Below are 19,787 nucleotides of genomic sequence, written 5' to 3'. Positions count from 1 at the left end.
AATGTCTCTATTATGGATGGATGTGTAGGGTCCTCTCTAGAGAGAAATAGGCATTACATAATTGTAATGACTAAGAAAATTTAGGATTGCCTTTAATATGATATTTTAAAATGGGTGTTCCATAAAAGACAATGCCTCAACCCCTTAAAGGGGTTCCCCGGTGGAAAACAATTTTTGTAAAATCAACTAGTGCCAGAAAGTTAAACAGATTTGTAAATTACTTCTATTTAAAATCTTTATCCTTCTGGTACTTATCAGCTGCTGTATGCTCCACAGGAAGTTTTTTTTTTTTCATTTCCTTTCTGTCTAACCACAGTGCTCTCTTCTGCCACTTCTGTCCATATCAGGAACTATCCAGAGCAGGATAGGTTTGCTATAGGAATTGGCTCCTGCTCTGGACAGTTCTTGATATGGACAGAGGTATCAGCAGAGAGCACTGTGGTCAGACAGAGAAAAAAAAATAACTTCCTCTGTAGTATACAGCAGCTAATAAGTACTGAAAGGATTAAGATTTCTAAATAGAAGCAATTTACAAATCTGTTTAACTTTCTGGCACCAGCTGATTAAAAAAAACAACACCAACAATTTTCATTTTTTCCTCTTCACCTTTTAAAGGGGTACTCCAGTGAAAAATGAATGTTTTCAAATCTGGTGGTAGAAAGTTAAACAGATTTGCAAATTATCTCTGTTTAAAAATCTTAATCCTTCCAGTACTTATTAGCTGCTGTATACTACAGAAAAAGTTATGTAGTTCTTTCCTTTCTGACCATATTGCTCTCTGCTGAAGCCTCTGTCCATGTCAGGAACTGTCTGGAGCAGGAGAGGTTTGCTATGGGGATTTTCTCCTACTCTGGACAGTTCCTGACACAGACAGAGGTGTCAGCAGAGAGCACTGTGGTCAGACTGGAAGAATGACACAATTTTCTCTGTAGTATACAGCAGTTGATAAAAACTGGAAGGATTAAGATTTTTAAACAAAAGTAATTTACAAATCTGTTTAACCTTCTGCCACCAATTAATTTGCAAACATTTGTTTTCCACCGGAGTACCCCTTTAAGAGGCATAGCATGTACATACTGTATGGTTAGTACCAGGCTGCAGCAATGTATATGTATGTCGAGTGTCCTCTAGGGGTTAAAATGACTCAGTTATACTGAGAATTAGCAAACAGGCTATACATTGAAAGAAAAGCTGGTAAATGCAAAACCTCTGGTAATGAATGTATTTATATGAAATATTTCCCGGGAATGACAACCACGTTCTTACCTCATGTAAACAAGTATACTGTACGTGGTAGGGGGGCACATTTTCTTCTCCCTTGATTTCAACATGGATTTTCAGTCTAATCGCCCCAGAGACAGCAGATTTATCTGTTCGCTTTTCTAAGGAATAGAAAAAGACAAGTCGGTGAAGAACGATTTTGTCTACCTGGATCTTGACTATTTCCACTGTTTCAATATCAGTAGCTGAGAACAGATGCAAATTCCCATTGTCTGAATACATTGCACTAGCGTATCTGTGCATAGCCATTTTAGTTACACCAGAGATAAAGGAATATGTGTCCTCATTTGGATGCAGGAGCTTGTTCTAGCAGCAGTACAGTCGTAATCGATGCTGTACACACATTTTTATTTCCTCTACAAATGTTTTAGTCTTTGGCTGTGTGGATGTATTTGCCAAACAAATTCATTTCCAACAAGCGGGTGCAGTGTTCTCACTGGCCTCATATACAGTTTTACAAAACTAGGTGAGCTAGGAGTCACACGCACATATACAACATATATATATCTATATATCTATATATATAATTATATATATATATATATATATATATATATATATATATATATATATATACGTGTACATGTATCCCACAAAAAAAGGTGAGAGTGAAATGCAGCATAGTACCGTATATACTCGTGTAAACACCCCCCCTCGGCTTATACTCGAGTGAACTCTCCGCCTGTCAATCCCTTCTCAGTGGTCTTCAACATGCGGACCTTCAAATGTTGCAAAACTACAACTCCGAGCATGCCCGGACAGCCATCGGCTTATCACCAGCCGCTGCGATGTTCTGCCTCGGCCGGCGATAGGCTGAGCGCCATGTGACGCTTCGTTACAAACGGAAGTATGAAGAGAATGGAATGGAGGACCGATCAGCTGTGGTGGTGCGGGAACCCAGGAAGGTGAGAGATGGTTAATTTTCATTTTTTTTGCAGCCCAGGCAGCACAGAGCACGAATACTCTGCACCAGAGTACTCCTTTAATAAAATGGGAATGGTTGGTGATATTAACTTCCTGTTTGTGGCACATTAGCATATGTGAGGGGGGAAACTTTTCAAGATGGGTGGCCATTTTGAAGTCGGCCATTTTGAATCCAACTTTTGTTTTTTCAATAGGAAGAGGATCATGTGATACATGAAACTTATTGGAAATTTCACAAGAAAAACAATGATGTGCTTGGTTTTAATGTAAATTTATTTTTTCATGAGTTATTTACAAGTTTATGACCACTTATAAAATGTGTTCAATGTGCTGCCCATTGTGTTGGATTGTCAATGCAACCCTCTTCTCCCACTCTTCACATGCTGATAGCAACCCCGCAGGAGAAATGCTATTACAGGCTACCAGTATCCATAGTTTCAGGTGCTGCAGAATGGACAAAACAAAAATTGGAACAGGACCCTCAGTTTACGCAGAAGATTTTGTTCAGTGATGAGGCAAACTTTTATGTGAATGGTGAAGTTAGCAAACAAAACCACCACTATTGGTCTGACACTAACCCACATTGGATAGATCCCTCCAAGACTGTTGGAACACAAAAATTGATGGTATGGTGTGGTATATGGGGTACAAAGATAGTGGGGCCATTCTTCATCAATGGAAACCTCAAGGCCACTGGATATGTGAAATTGCTACATGATGATGTGTTTCCATCTTTATGCACTGAAGCTGGCACGTTTGCGGAGTTTTTCCAGCAAGATGGTGGACCACCACATTATGGGTGTCAGGTCCAAGCATTAGTAGATGAACAGTTTCCTGGAAAGTGGATTGATCGTTGTGGGCCAGTTGAATGGCCCCCAAGGTCTCCCGATCTGAACCCCTTAGACTTTTATCTTTGGGGTCATCTGAAGGCAATTGTCTATGCTGTGAAGATACGAGATGTGCAGCATCTGAAACTACAGATACTGGAAGCCTGTGCTAGCATTTCTCCTGCGGTGTTGCTATCAGTGTGTGAAGAGTAGGAGAAGAGGGTTGCATTGACAATCCAACACAATGGGCAGCACATTGAACACATTTTATAAGTGGTCAGAAACTTGTAAATAACTCATGAAAGAATAAAGTTACATTAAAACCAAGCACATCATTGTTTTTCTTGTGAAATTCCCAATAAGTTTCATGTGTCACATGACCCTCTTCCTATTGAAAAAAACTAAAGTTGGATTCAAAATGGCCGACTTCAAAATGGCCACCATGGTCACCACCCATCACCTATCTCATATATACTAATGTGCCACAAACAGGAAGTTAATATCACCAACCATTCCCATTTTCTTAAAGGGGTAGTCCAGTGGTGAAAAACTTATCCCCTATCCTAAGGGTAGGAGATAAGTTTGAGATCACGGGGGGTCCGACCGCTGGGGCCCCCTGCGATCTCTCTGTACGGGGCCCCGGCTCTCCGCTTAGATAGCGGGTGTCGACCCCCGCACGAGGCGGTGGCCGACACGCCCCCTCAATACATCTCTATGGCAGAGCCGGAGATTGCCGAAGGCAGCGCTTCGGCTCTGCCATAGAGTTGTATTGAGGGGGCATGTCGGCCGCCGCCTCGTGCGGAGGTCGACACGCCCCCTTCCCGCGGGCTGTCGGGGCTCCGTACAGGAGATCGCAGGGGGCCCCAGCGGTCGGACCCCCCGCGATCTGCAACTTATCCCCTATCCTTAGGATAGGGGATAAGTTGCTCACCACTAAATCACCACTGGACTACTCCTTTAAGGTGTATCCATATAAATGGCCCACCCTGTACAATACTAGCCTGGCACGTCTGGAGGAGTGCGAGGCTTGGGCCCTCCTTCTGGATGCTTGGCTGGAAAATAAAAAAAATATTTGATCAGTTTGGCAACCACCACCATCAGCTCCAGGAATGATACAGTTTACTTTTATACCCTAACATATATCTAGTAGTGTCTACAGGTCTTAGCAGTTAACATAGCTGACAGATTCCCTTTAAAGGGATACTCCGCTCCTAGACATTTTTATCCCCTATCCAAAGGATCTCTGTGTAGCACCTGGTGTTTGTTTAGAATGCTGGGTGCGGGCGGCAGGGGTCGTGTCATCAAGACCATGCCCCTCATGAGGCCATGCAACGCCCCCTCAATGCAAGTCTATGGGAGGGGGCGTGGTGACTGCCACGCCCCCTCCCATTGACTTGCATTGAGGGGGCGTGGCGTGACATCACAATGGATGTGACCATGACGTCCCAACCCCTGCCGCTCGCTCCAAGCATTCAGAACAAAATGTTCCAAATGCTGGGGCAGCGGAGTACCCCTTTGAAAGGAATTTACCAATACAATATACAGACAGTTGGGGAGATTGCTCAAAAGATTGCAGGGGAAAAGTACAGATTAAAAAGGCCTCTGATAAATGAAAAAAGCTTTTTGATTGGTTGCTATAGGTTTTGATAAAGCTCCAGAAATAATTGCTCAGATCCTAGATAGGGGTTGCCACTTTGTACCTTCAATTTCTACTGCAGAGGCAATTTTGTGGAAAACTTTTTCTATTTTAAAATGTAGAAGTTTTGGACATATCAACAGATCCCCTCAGAGATGAATAGACTTCTGCGCTGTGAAGCCTTTGAGACTTTTTAGTCGTAAACTAGAAATCCACTGGGATTGAATTTTAAAACTGCTGTAATGTATCATAATGTATCATTATTAGGAACGTCTTTCTTTAGTATTCAGTTTTTACATACATTATGGTAATATTATGCATGCTTTTCCATGGACTGTTGGTGTTCATGAACAGTATAATATGGTTATTATAAACATCTAAGTTTACTTCACAATCATTATGATATTTGTTTATCACAGATCGCAAGAGATCACTTTAGGATTTATTTCTAGCATTTTTTATTTTTGTTTTGCAATATTATTCTTTTGCACATGATATATACTGGAATTAATTTATTGTATTTTACCATAACCTAAACTCAAGGGTGTACATACCATAGACCATGTGACTGCACTGTCAACAAATGAAGAGATGGGAGTATTAATTTAAGGGTCATAGAATGCTTTGTGCTCTGTGGTGGGACAAAATCAGATGCCATAATATTAGGCCTACTTTAATATATGCTATGGGCCCCCTTTGTTTTATCTATGCCACTGCCTATATGAAAGAAAAATATATAAATAATGAGTACATCCCTCACATTTTTGTAAATATTTTATTATATCTTTTCATTTGATAACACTAAAGAAATTATACTCTGCTACAATGTAAAGTGCACAGCCTGTATAACAATGTTTAATGTTTCTGTCCCTTCAAAAAAAACTCAACAAACCTTGGTAACAAAAGTGAGTACATCTCCAATTAGAAATGTCCAAATTGGGCCCAATTAGCCATTTTCCCTCCCCATGTCACGTTGTTTCCTTGCTTGCCAGGCGTTCGTGCTGATGATGTCACAGCACATACCGCTGTACATGCTTGTAGAGCTCATGCTACAAGTTAACAGATAATATCTTCTAGATGAGATTAAAATTCAGCATTGTTCCACAAGTCACAATTTGGACAAAGCCAGTTAAAAAATGATTGGGTTGTCTAAAAAATATATTCTGGGAATGCAAATGGCCCATACAGTACACTGTAGTATATCCTTCTTTGTACAGATTTACTGTAACATAATTTCTTTCTTTAAAACAATTGCATGAAATATATAAGAGAATGTACTAAATCAATCTGAAACATGAGCAGGCTTAGATACATTTCTAGCCATCTATCTATTTAATTCTACATACATTTTAGATTACGAAATCAATATTATTAAATATATTGCGTTTTTTTATTCTACAACTTATTGTAAGGGTTGAGGCAGGTGGTGGAGCCATGCCGGCGAGCGAAGTCTAAGGTGCTGCTTGTTTACACCAGAGCTCGCCGCAAAGCGGGATGGTCTTGCTGCGGCAGGCGGCACCCAGGCCGCTACCCCGGCACCACTCATCCACACAGGTTGCTGGGATGTGGCGTGACAAAAAAGGAAACTGGCAAGACGAGGTAAAGGTAGCAGTAGGTCAGAGCAGGCGGCTCAGGTGCAGGGTCAGGTAGCGGAACAAGGATCAGGAACACAGGAACACAGTATGTTTTCACTAGGGCACAGGAGCAAAGGGAGGAGCGGGGACATGACAAAAGAGCACTCACAGCCAGCATGTCTGGCCCGGAGCGCAGATGTTACAGTACCCCCCCCCCCCCTTTTGGTCTCCCTCTCTTCTTTGGAACTCAGAATGTTCCCCACTGAGACCAAGGGGTTTATGGAATGAGCAAAGGATGTAAGGGAATTGCTGGTTTCTGTCATGGAGTATTCCATCTTCTAAGATGACTGACTGGCGAAGAGAATATCCCCAATTCAAGACTTTACATCTGAGTTTAACAGGCTCAGAAGATATCACAGGAGAAACATTATGCCTTGGCGTGGAGTCCATTCCTGTGACATCGGAGGATCTGGAAAGAGCATTGGCTCTGAAGATTTTATTAGCAGGCCTAAGAGGAGGCACAAGACAGTGATCTTGGCAATATTGTCCCCAACAGGTGAATTCACCAGATTTCCAGTCAAGTTGTGGAGAATGACGTTGAAGCCAAGGAAGACCAAGAAGAAACTCCGAAGTACAATGTGGTAGCACAGAAAACTCTATTTTTTCCTTATGCAAATCCCCTACTTGCATGACGAGGGGTTCAGTGTGAAATTGCACCTGTTCAGATTTTGTCCATTAGCAAAACAAATGAAGAAGGGCTTGACAAGACGCATCACTGGAAGAAGGTGTTTATGGACCTGGGAGGCACCAATGAAGTTGCCAGCGAAACTGGAGTTCAAAAAAGCAGAAGCAATGAAAGAAGTCTTGGCAGAGGTAAACACTTGATCCTGGGTGGCCAAGCGAGGAGAGGTAAAAGTACATATGCATCAAATAGGAAACAGGATATATTTTAACTACATATAAAATGTATATATAAATATACAAAATATGAGAATATTACTCAATACATATAACTAAGGTCTTGCCTATAATTAAGACCTGCTGGGAAGCGCGTGTCAAGGCATAAAATCCAATATGCTTCCCGTCTGAATAGTGTTCTATTCCAGTCACCACCTCTCCGGATAGGTGGTGACTGGAATAGAACACTATTCAGACGGGAAGCATATTGGATTTTATGCCTTGACACACGCTTCCCAGCAGGTCTTAATTATAGGCATGACCTTAGTTATATATATTGAGTAATATTCTCATATTTTGTATATTTATATTTATATATACATTTTATATGTAGTTAAAATATATCCTGTTTCCTATTTGATTATCTAAGTATGCCCACACCTGAATAGTCACCTTCCCTCTGAATGGGGTTGGGCGTGCCCTGGCTCTCTCCATAGAACAGGTCATTTGTTATCCAGGTATAAAAGGTGCAACATGTATCATAATACTTATCTCCATTACTAAGACTTGTTAAGTCGAAACGCGTCGGAGGTGTTTCCTTCTGTGCATATGTACTTTTAATCCATTTGTGTTTTTTGGATTTTAATATGGATCAATAAAAATATATTTTTTACTCCCATGGGAGCCTGACTTTTTCACCTTACCTTTTTCTGATGAGTCCACCTGGAGACACGGCTCCAGTGTTCAGCCCGGAGCTTCCAATCTGAGATGTACTGAGAGGAACGATATCTGTCTATGTGGATTTATGGGTGAGCTGATATATCTATCTTTCTTTGAGACAAATTCTCATTGCGTCGATGGAATCTTTCCTGCTGCGTTAAGCAAAAATGGTCCACTTCCATAGCCTCTTCGGCAAGAGGCAAAGAAGACAGTAGAGGTGGATGTTGGAACACAAGTGCCAGATGAGGTAATTGCCATGTTCGCGCAGGTTCTTTTTCTAAAGGAAGTTCTTCCTGCCTCTCGGCATAATTCGAGTGGCTAAATGGATAAGTTCGCTCAGGTTAGTCGGAGAATCTCGTGAAGCGAGAGCATCATTGATTTTAGAGGAAAGTGCTTTTTTAAAGGTAGCACACAAGGCCTCGTTGTTCTAGGCAAGTTCAGAGGCAAGAGTGCAGAACTGAACCGCATAGTCGCAAACGGAGGAGTTCCCTTGGCAGAGGTTCAGAAGAGTTATCTCGGCAGAGGAAGCTTGCCCAGGTTCTTCAAATGCATTGTGAAATTCTGTAAGGAAGGCCGACAGGTTCAAGGAGACCGGATCTCTACATTCCCAGAGAGGAGTAGCCCAGGCTAAAGCTTTTCCAGATAGTAGACTGACCACAAATGCCACTTTAGCACGCTCTGTCAAGAACAGATCCGCCATGAGTTCTAGATGGAAAGAACACTGTGTCACAAAGCCTCTACACAGCTTGGGATCTCTGTTGTACTTAGAAGGCAAGAACAAACAAAGCTTGGTCCCAGGTGAAGCTGCAGACACAGGAGGAGGCTCAGGAACAGGTGTCTGCTGCTGTTGCTGTTGTTGCTGCTGAGCGGCAAGAAGCTATTGCACCATGGCTGAAAGTAGATTCAGTTGTTGCGCCTGACGGGCTAACTGCTACAACTGCTGAGCCACGATGGTGGAAAGATCCGAGACATCTGGCAAAGGCACCCCAGCGGTATCCATGGCCGGATCTTACTGTAAGGGTCGCGGCAGGTGGTGGATCCTCTGGGCCTGTTTGGATGCACCTGTAAGGTGCCACTGGTTTACACCAGAGCCCACCGCAAAGCAGGTTGTTCTTGCTGTGGCAGGTAGCACCCTGGCACAACTCGTCCACACAGGCTGCGAAAACAGGAAGACCAGGGAGGTGAGTGAAGGGCTGTAATTTGCATGCGGGAGCGTCCCGCGATGGTAATCCCAGCCCCGCCCGCAGCGGAGACATGACAAGAGGGCAGAGCGCAGATGTTACACTTATATCTGTCTCCTCAGGGATGATTAAAGTAAATTAAAATGTATTCAGTAACACAAAAACAAAAGAAATTCATTTTCAAGTGACCAGAATTCCTCTTTTATCAGTCTGGTAGCCTTCATTCTAGGTGTAGCTTTTGGCATATTCTAAAATCAGCAATAGGGAATGTACAGTATCAGTGGAACAGTCTTGAAATGTTTCTGTTACTTGAAGCATAAAGATGAAACTGCTTTGTCTTCACAATCACAAACTGTTCAAAGTATGTGCAGCCAGGTAAAAGATCCGCAAGCCTGAGATGTCAGCTATACTGAGCAGAAGAGGAAGTAAGTAATTAGCTCTGAATAACTGATAGGTCCGATACTGCAAAGGTGTAAATTGCAGAATGAACCTGTAAGATAGACATGCTTAAAGCTCTACTTAATATTACATCTCAGTGACTACGGTGAGAATCACAAATGAAGCCACACGCCCACAATAATGCCACTGATGAGTAAGGAAATGTGAATAAGAACATGATATATCATAAATGCATCTAATAAATGGTAATTAGAATAACTCAAAAGATGACTAAGTGCGAGACAAGCAAAGTTGGAAAAAAGTTTATTTGATATGTGGAAAATAACATCTCATCTCCCGCTACCAAAAACACACAAGTACTACCTCAAACTACCTCAAAGTTTGTTTTAATGATTGACTCATTAATTGATTGACTCATTAATAGAATTGCACATATCTGTCTTGTTTTCTCCCCCACAACTGAAATTGAATCTCTTCAACGTTTTCATTCTAATGTTGCCTTTCCCATAGTATACAAAAAGGTCCCTGTTATCTATTGTCAAGGAGCTCCTACCCCTCTTCTATATTGAAGATATTTAGCAACAAGGACATTTTTACCCATAAGGTGGTGTTAGGGGTTATTTTTTTAAAATATTCTGCTCACAAGCAAGTAACCATACACTGGCACTCCTCGCTTGGCATATACGATTTGTGACCCATTAACTTATAGGTAGCATTGCAACATCAGTGGGGCTCCAACTAGTAATAGACAGCCTAAGTGCTAAGCAAGTTGGCCTGAGAAAAGGCTGCTGTGTCCTCCAGACCATTTGTGCACTGTGGATTTACAATAAAGAAGCAACATTTTAATGGGGCAAGGGCCAACTTCATCCTCAAACAATAATTTGTTAAGTATTTACAAATTTACATCGCTAGCTCCTTTTACAACCCATCTGGTTTAAATGTGTAAATCTGAACCCCAAATGATTGTCAAACTGGAATATCTCTTTAATAAAATTAAAAAAAAAGTGTTTGCAAATTAGGCAGGTTACAAAGCGTATATCTCACTGTGGAAGACTAAGCATTACATTGAAAGGCCATCGATTTCAATGTGGGCTGTGTAATACACTGCAGGGCCGGAGTGGCCATTGGGCACACAGTGCATTTGCAACACTTTGGTTATATTGCAGAGTTCTATTAAACACTACACACAGTGGCCCACATTTATCATTGTCTTTAGACTGTTTTTTATGTCTAAAAAAGGGGCAAAAAAAAGGAGCAAGCAGGGTTTATTGTGCCTTTTTTTTGCCCCTTTTTGTTTACACATTTCTGCAGATTTTGAGTTGCAATCCACTGATTTTGGCAATAGACATGATATGGAAGGGTTTTATCAACTGCACCTTTTTGTGAAAAGGAGAAAAAAGGCGCAAAGCCACTGAAAAGTCTCTAAAACTACATCAGCCCAGACTTAGCTTAGCTTTTTGGTGTATGTGAAGAGAGAAATTTCTGAAAAGGTGACCATTTAATATATATAAAGTGCTCCTACACTTTACCAGCACACAAAAAAAAAGGTGTAAAAAAATGCTTCACTTACACTACAATGATGAATGTGGGCCAGTGTTTGCAAAGGAAACTGAAAACTTGAACACATGGCTAAAGCCTGTGCATCGCTTATATTGGCCGCTACTGAGATGACTATCTTCCATTGCCTTCTTTGCTGTCAGTTGTAAGCTAAAACTTGTGCTGAATGGCTAACATTTCTATTTTACTTTCTCCTAGTGAATAAGCTTTGAGGAGTGATCTTTAATCTTCCTAATGCTTGTTATCCTCTGGGACCCCTCATGATCTCTGCTGTGGCACTGCAGTCATCCAATGCATGGATCGACTTTCGCTCCATGCATGATGACTAGCATTGCAACGCTGATGTCACAGCCACGCCCCCTCCCATAGACTTGCATTGAGGGGGCGTGACATGATGTCACAAAGGGCATGACTGTGATATCACCAGCCTCTGGTGCCACAGCCAGAGTTCTAAACGAATACCAGGTGCAGCAGGGAGATCGCGGGGGTCCCACCAGCGGGACCCCTGCGATCAGACATTTTATCTCCTATCCTGTGGATAGGGGATAAGATGTCTATGGGTGGAGAACCCCTTTAACTATACTACAGTTTACGTTTACAGGTTTGTTTCTGGATAAAGCAGGTGCATCAGCTACCAAAAGCCTGTAAGCATTTGTCAGAAATGCAAGTCAATAACAAAACATATTTATTCTGGCTCTTTATCATCAACTAGTAATATATATATATATATATATATATATATATATATATATATATTTTTTTTTTTTTTTTTTTTTCCTATGTATGCCTGTATGTTCCAGCATCACTTTCAAATTGCTGGAGATATTTTGATTAGACATGGCACACATGTCCCTTATATGTCAACTAAAATATAGTATAGTTAAAGGACAACTGCAGCGGCATTACACTTATCCCCTATCCACAGGGGGATAAAGGGGCACCGCCATAAGCGCTGATGGTGAGCGCTAAGGCGCGTAGCTTCGACCTAGAGGTCGACGGTGACGCCCCGTCTCCTCCCCGTCCCCATACAGTTCTATGGGGGATGCGAGGAGGCACGAATGCTGCCTCCCCACCTCTCCCATAGAGATGTATGGAGGAGGCGTGCCGGCCACAACGTCATGCTGCGGCTGGCACGCTCCCTGCACGGGAGAGCTGCGGCCCCGTACAGGAGATCGTCGGGGGCCCAAGCGTTCGGACCCCCCCGCGATCAAACACTTATCCCCTATCTTGAGGATAGGGGATAAGTGTTTATAACGCTGCAGATGTCCTTTAAATTTAACCTTAACCCTCCATCATTTGGGAATGTCGGAGTTTTTGTTGAACCCCTTAAGGAAGAAACCCATTTTAACCTTAAGGACCAGGCAAATTTTATTTTTGCGTTTTTGTTTTTTTTCCTCCTCGCCTTCTAAAATCCATAACTCTTTTATATTTCCACAGACCCATAAAAGGGCTTGTTTTTTACGTGACCAATTGTACATTGTAGTGAAACCTCTCATTTTACCATAAAATGTACGGCAAACACAAAAACATATTTTTTTAGGGAGGAAATTTAAATGAAAAACAAAATTTTGCACATTTTGGAGGATTTTGTTTTCACACTGTACACTTTATGGTTAAAATGACATGTGTTCTTTATTCTGTGGGTCAATACGATTAAAATGATACCCATGGCTAGATACTTTTATATTTTTGTACGGCTTAAAAAAAAATCTAAAACTTTTTGTACAAAATCAGTAATCTAAAATTGCCCTTTTTTGCCAATCTATAACTTTTTAATTTTTCCGTATATAGGGCGGTATGAGGGCTCATTTTTGGCGCCGTCATCTTTACTTTTTATCGATACCACATTTGCATATATAAAACTTTTAAATCAATTTTTATTAATTTTTTTAAATAAAATGTGACAAAAAAGCTGTATTTTTGGCCTTTTTTTATTTTTTACATTTACGCCATTCACCGTATGGGATCATTAACATTATATTTTGATAGGTCAGACATTTACGCATGCGGCGATACCAAATATGTTTATTTAAAAAATTACGCTTTTTGGGGGTAAAATGGGAAACACTGACAATTGTAATTTTTATTGGGGGAGGGGATTTTTCCCTTTTTTTTTTTTCACCTTTTTTTTTTTTAAACACTTTTTATGTCCCCATAGGGGACTATCTATAGCAATCTTTTGATTGCTAATACTGTTCAGTGCTATGTATAGAGAACATAGCACCGATCAGTGTTATCGGTGATCTTCTCCTCTGGTCTGCTCGATCTCAGACCAGAGCAGAAGACCCCGGAGACGGCCAGAGCCACGTGAGGGGACCTCCGGCTGCCATGCTGGATGATCAGATCGCCGCGGCAGCACTGCTGGCGATCCGATCATCCATTTAAATGCACTGCCGCAGATGCCGTCATCTGTATTGATCATGGCATCTGAGGGGTTAATGGCGGACATCCGCGCGATCGCGGATGTCAGCCATTATAGGCGGGTCCCCGGCTGCTGCTAGCAGCCGGAACCTGCAGTGTATGACGTGGTAGGCAGTGCCTTCAGCCGATCGGTGTCCTGGCTTGCCTGCCGCGGACACCCATGCTGTATTTATGTGTGTCTGAAGCGAAAATCGCGCGCGCACACTAGCCGCCGCGCGTCACTTCCGGTCATGACGTCTAACTTCCGGTGACGCGTCTCTGGGCGCTGAGCGTCGCTCTTTGCTAGGCAGCTCTCAGGATGAGAGCGCAGCGCTGTCAGCAACTAGTAGAAACAAGGTATTAAGCCGGGAATAACGGACAATTGGACCTTATATACAAGGTGCGGAGTGACGGATAACTCATATCGCGAATAGAATCGTGAATAAGTAACTAAGTTAGAGGACCTCAGTACCTCCATATGTATGTGCAGAGTGTCAATGGGACAACCGCATCATTAGGAGGGGAAAGGATGGTTGCTACATATGATGACAGGGGGGGGGGGGGTATGAAAAGAGCAGATAATTTAGAATGAAAAATAATAAATCAATAAAAGTGAAAACATATTGGAGATGTGTAACTGAGGTATAGACCTCACAGAGAGGGGGGGGGGAGGGGGCGCTACTGGTGAGATTACTCCAAAAAGCAGGCATAACTCAAGGCCTCATTTAATCCACCAGGAGACTATGTCTGTAGGGAGAAAATCCACCGGGTTTCCTTTTGGAGGATCAACCTATCCCAGTCTCCTCCTCTGGTGGGAGGTCTAACAAGTTCTATTCCCACAAATCTCAGGTTTTGGGCGTCCCCGCCATGTTGGCCATTGATGTGCCGAGCTAGTGGCTTGTCGGCCAAATTAATGATGTCTCTCAAGTGCTCGCCAACTCTTCTCCTAAACTCCCTGATTGTCTTGCCAACATATTCCATACCACAGCTACAGGTGGCTTTGTAAACAATCCCCTTACTCCGGCAGTTGATAAAGTCATGTATGGAATAAATCTGCCCAGTATTGGTGCTAGAGAATGTTTTAGTCACTTCAATATGTTTACAAGCAATGCATCCGCTGCAACGGAAGCACCCTTTAATCTGCCTATTCAACCAAGTGCCTTGTGCCTGAGGTGGCACATAGTGGCTTTTCACAAGCCTGTCTCTCAGACTACGGCCCTTTCTGAAAGAAATCTGAGGATAAAATCCCAAAACATCCTTCAGGTCAGGGTCCATCCTCAAAATCTCCCAGTGTTTGCTGAGAATACATCTAACATCTTGTGCTCCCCCATCATAGGTAGCCACCAATCTAATGAGATTATCTGAGTTCAAATCCCGGGGTTTGGGTACAAGCAGACTAGCTCTGTCTACCTCCCTTGTTTCTTGGTATGCTTTTCGTAGAACCCAATCCGGGTAACCTCTGGCCTGAAAGCGCTGCCTCAAATCAGCAGCTTGGCTCATGAACTCAGATTGGGATGAACAATTCCTCTTCATCCTCAAATATTGCCCCTTAGGGATGCCTCGTTTTAATGGTACCGGGTGAAAACTACGCCATTCCAACAAAGAGTTGGTCGCAGTGGCCTTACGGTATACAGTAGTCTGTAAAGTACCCCTGGCTTCCTTCTTAATGAGGACATCAAGAAAGGGTAACTCGTTGTGTGCCAGTTCAACGGTAAATTTGAGGCCTACTGCGTTGTTGTTAAGGGCGTCTACAAAGAGTGTAAAGTCATCACGGGTACCATTCCATTTGACGAAGATGTCGTCAATATACCGTGCCCATAGCCCAACCTGCTCCGTAAATTGCACCAGTTGTTCACCAAAAACTAGCACCTCCTCCCACCAGCCCAGATAGAGATTCGCCTAAGTGGGGGCACAGGGGCTCCCCATTGCGGTCCCTCTGAGCTGGTGGAAGGTGCGTCTGTCAAATAAAAAGTAATTCCTGGTGAGGGTGAAACGGAGCAAGTCTATAACAAATTGGCTATGGGCACGGTATTGGCAACCTCTACTACGTAGAAAATATTCTACCGCCGCTATTCCCAGGTCATGGGGAATGCACGAGTATAAAGACTCCACGTCTATGCTGGCTAACCATGTATTCTCCTCAAGGGTCAGACCATCTAACTTTTTTAATAGATCTGTAGTGTCTCGGGTATATGAGGGCAATGCCATCACAAAGGTTTTCAGTATGGAATCAACATACACACCAGCATTCTGCGAGAGATTGCCCACGCCCGATACTATGGGTCTGCCCTTGAGGGGTATGGTGCCTTTATGTATTTTTGGCAAGGAGTAGAACGTTGCCACCCTAGGATGGCGAGGTACCAGAAAATCAGCTTCTTCTTCGCTCACTAGGTCTGCATCCTTGGCTATCTGTACAATCTCAGCTAGTTCCGTACGGTACTGTACGGTGGGGTCCTCCCTTAGAATCTCATAACAATCTTCCTTCAAGAGGAGTTCCAGACACATCTGACGGTATTTTAGATGGTCCATAACCACAATTTTGCCCCCCTTATCGGAGGGCTTGATTACTAGGGACTTGTTTTTTTCCAATTTCAGCAGTGCCTGCATCTCGTCATGGGTAAAGTTTGCATTACTGATTGATCTGACCTGATCTAAGTCATTTATGACCAGGTTCATAAAGACATCGATACAGGACATATCACCCGTAGGTGGCATCTTTTTACTCTTATTTTTCAACTGAGTGAAGGGACCTGATCCACTGGGTTGGTCTCTTTCGCTCATTAGGTCAACCAGTATTTCTGCACCCCTGAGGACGTCCCTAGGCAGATCAAGTTCCTGGGCTCGACGTCTCTCACAGATCAGGTCAGATCAATCAGTAATGCAAACTTTACCCATGACGAGATGCAGGCACTGCTGAAATTGGAAAAAGACAAGTCCCTAGTAATCAAGCCCTCCGATAAGGGGGGCAACATTGTGATTATGGACCATCTAAAATACCGTCAGATGTGTCTGGAACTCCTCTTGAAGGAAGATTGTTATGAGATTCTAAGGGAGGACCCCACCGTACAGTACCGTACGGAACTAGCTGAGATTGTACAGATAGCCAAGGATGCAGACCTAGTGAGCGAAGAAGAAGCTGATTTTCTGGTACCTCGCCATCCTAGGGTGGCAACGTTCTACTCCTTGCCAAAAATACATAAAGGCACCATACCCCTCAAGGGCAGACCCATAGTATCGGGCGTGGGCAATCTCTCGCAGAATGCTGGTGTGTATGTTGATGCCATACTGAAAACCTTTGTGATGGCATTGCCCTCATATACCCGAGACACTACAGATCTATTAAAAAAGTTAGATGGTCTGACCCTTGAGGAGAATACATGGTTAGCCAGCATAGACGTGGAGTCTTTATACTCGTGCATTCCCCATGACCTGGGAATAGCGGCGGTAGAATATTTTCTACGTAGTAGAGGTTGCCAATACCGTGCCCATAGCCAATTTGTTATAGACTTGCTCCGTTTCACCCTCACCAGGAATTACTTTTTATTTGACAGACGCACCTTCCACCAGCTCAGAGGGACCGCAATGGGGAGCCCCTGTGCCCCCACTTAGGCGAATCTCTATCTGGGCTGGTGGGAGGAGGTGCTAGTTTTTGGTGAACAACTGTTGCAATTTACGGAGCAGGTTGGGCTATGGGCATGGTATATTGACGACATCTTCGTCATATGGAATGGTACCCGTGATGACTTTACACTCTTTGTAGACGCCCTTAACAACAACGCAGTAGGCCTCAAATTTACCTTTGAACTGGCACACAACGAGTTACCCTTTCTTGAAGTCCTCATTAAGAAGGACGCCAGGGGTACTTTACAGACTACTGTATACCGTAAGGCCACTGCGACCAACTCTTTGTTGGAATGGCGTAGTTTTCACCCGGTACCATTAAAACGAGGCATCCCTAAGGGGCAATATTTGAGGATGAAGAGGAATTGTTCATCCCAATCTGAGTTCATGAGCCAAGCTGCTGATTTGAGGCAGCGCTTTCAGGCCAGAGGTTACCCGGATTGGGTTCTACGAAAAGCATACCAAGAAACAAGGGAGGTAGACAGAGCTAGTCTGCTTGTACCCAAACCCCGGGATTTGAACTCAGATAATCTCATTAGATTGGTGGCTACCTATGATGGGGGAGCACAAGATGTTAGATGTATTCTCAGCAAACACTGGGAGATTTTGAGGATGGACCCTGACCTGAAGGACGTTTTGGGATTTTATCCTCAGATTTCTTTCAGAAAGGGCCGTAGTCTGAGAGACAGGCTTGTGAAAAGCCACTATGTGCCACCTCAGGCACAAGGCACTTGGTTGAATAGGCAGATTAAAGGGTACTTCCGTTGCAGCGGATGCATTGCTTGTAAACATATTGAAGTGACTAAAACATTCTCTAGCACCAATACTGGGCAGATTTATTCCATACGTGACTTTATCAACTGCCGGAGTAAGGGGATTGTTTACAAAGCCACCTGTAGCTGTGGTATGGAATATGTTGGCAAGACAATCAGGGAGTTTAGGAGAAGAGTTGGCGAGCACTTGAGAGACATCATTAATTTGGCCGACAAGCCACTAGCTCGGCACATCAATGGCCAACATGGCGGGGACGCCCAAAACCTGAGATTTGTGGGGATAGAACTTGTTAGACCTCCCACCAGAGGAGGAGACTGGGATAGGTTGATCCTCCAAAAGGAAACCCGGTGGATTTTCTCCCTAAAGACACAGTCTCCTGGTGGATTAAATGAGGCCTTGAGTTATGCCTGCTTTTTGGAGTAATCTCACCAGTAGCGCCCCCTCCCCCCCCCCCCCTCTCTGTGAGGTCTATACCTCAGTTACACATCTCCAATATGTTTTCACTTTTATTGATTTATTATTTTTCATTCTAAATTATCTGCTCTTTTCATACCCCCCCCTGTCATCATATGTAGCAACCATCCTTTCCCCTCCTAATGATGCGGTTGTCCCATTGACACTCTGCAAATACATATGGAGGTACTGAGGTCCTCTAACTTAGTTACTTATTCACGATTCTATTCGCGATATGAGTTATCCATCACTCCGCACCTTGTATATAAGGTCCAATTGTCCGTTATTCCCGGCTTAATACCTTGTTTCTACTAGTTGCTGACAGCGCTGCGCTCTCATCCTGAGCGCTGCCTAGCAACGAGCGACGCTCAGCGCCCAGAGACGCGTCACCGGAAGTTAGACGTCATGACCGGAAGTGACGCGCGGCGGCTAGTGTGCGCGCGCGATTTTCGCTTCAGACACACATAAATACAGCATGGGTGTCCGCAGCAGGCAAGCCAGGACACCGATCGGCTGAAGGCACTGCCTACTACTGTGGCAGTGCACCTAGGGATACCGCCACTGCGGCAGCGTTGGTAACCGTGAGTAGCCACCTGAGGGCAACATTGTCACCAGGTTAATATAAGCATAAGTGTTAGCACCATTATTGCATAAACCGCATAGGTGCTCCAGCTACATGTGCGCTCATGGTTCCGCTTTTTCCCTACTATTTACATCTTTCTATTTTTGTAATTAGTTTAATTATTGATAATATTTATCCTTGTACTGTATCTTGCCTGGTTAACCCCTGATGAACCCACCGATGTGGTTGAAACGCGTCGGGTACACCAGAACAAGGGCTATTTTTTACTACTAGGGATTTCTAGGGTGTAGTCCAAGGGGTAGATCGGGGCAGGGGTCGCCCTTTCTAGGGCGAGTGCTCCGACGGTCCCTGTGGGAGCAGGGGTAGACCTCACCACATCTCCCCGACAGGGATTACTAGGGTGACCAATTATTTGTGTACCCTGCTCTTCTAGACCCTATCCCTCTATACAATACACACCTCATCCATACACGGTGTGTATTGCATATCACAGATCTGGTGTCCAATTACCATACTGGCTTAATTTTGTTGTGGGGCCTATGCTTTTAGAACGTGTCTGATTAAAAGTTATATTTTAAGTGTGTACCCCCCTGTGACTTCTATATACTTACCCTGCTGCGCTCCTTGCTCTTCTGTCCTCCCTGACAGTGGGCGTGTGCGTGCCTGCTTCCTAGCACACGTGCTGGCTCTCTAAAATTTAAAGGGCCAGTGCACCAGTAATTGGTTATTGCCGGGCGTTGACTCTAAAAAGTTCCAGCACTTCCCCTCATTCCCTGCCGGATCTTTGTGCATACTTTCCTTAGAGAAAGCGTTACCTTACTGTGTTCTGCCATACCGTGTACCAGTACCGTTTGCTATGTTTCCTGACCACTGAACCTTGCCGCCTGCTCTGACCTTCCTGCCAGTCCCTGACTCTGAGTTGCCTTACGAATCTGTACCTCGTCTCATCTCGACCGCCAC

At 43.6% G+C, this 19,787-nt stretch overlaps 1 protein-coding gene across 1 annotated transcript in view; it reads right to left on the bottom strand.

Moving 5' to 3' along the window:
- The window catches only part of UNC13C (unc-13 homolog C), a 627,474-nt gene that overhangs the window by 345,884 nt on the left and 261,803 nt on the right, over positions 1-19,787 (bottom strand). Inside the window, exon 13 of the mRNA XM_056572349.1 lies at positions 1,267-1,382. Coding sequence (XP_056428324.1) covers positions 1,267-1,382 — 116 coding nt within the window. The remainder of the gene's footprint in view (positions 1-1,266; positions 1,383-19,787) is intronic.

Source organism: Hyla sarda, chromosome 4, assembly GCF_029499605.1.
Source record: "Hyla sarda isolate aHylSar1 chromosome 4, aHylSar1.hap1, whole genome shotgun sequence".
Taxonomy (NCBI): Eukaryota; Metazoa; Chordata; class Amphibia; order Anura; family Hylidae; genus Hyla; species Hyla sarda.
This window is presented reverse-complemented; position numbering and strand designations above follow the sequence as displayed.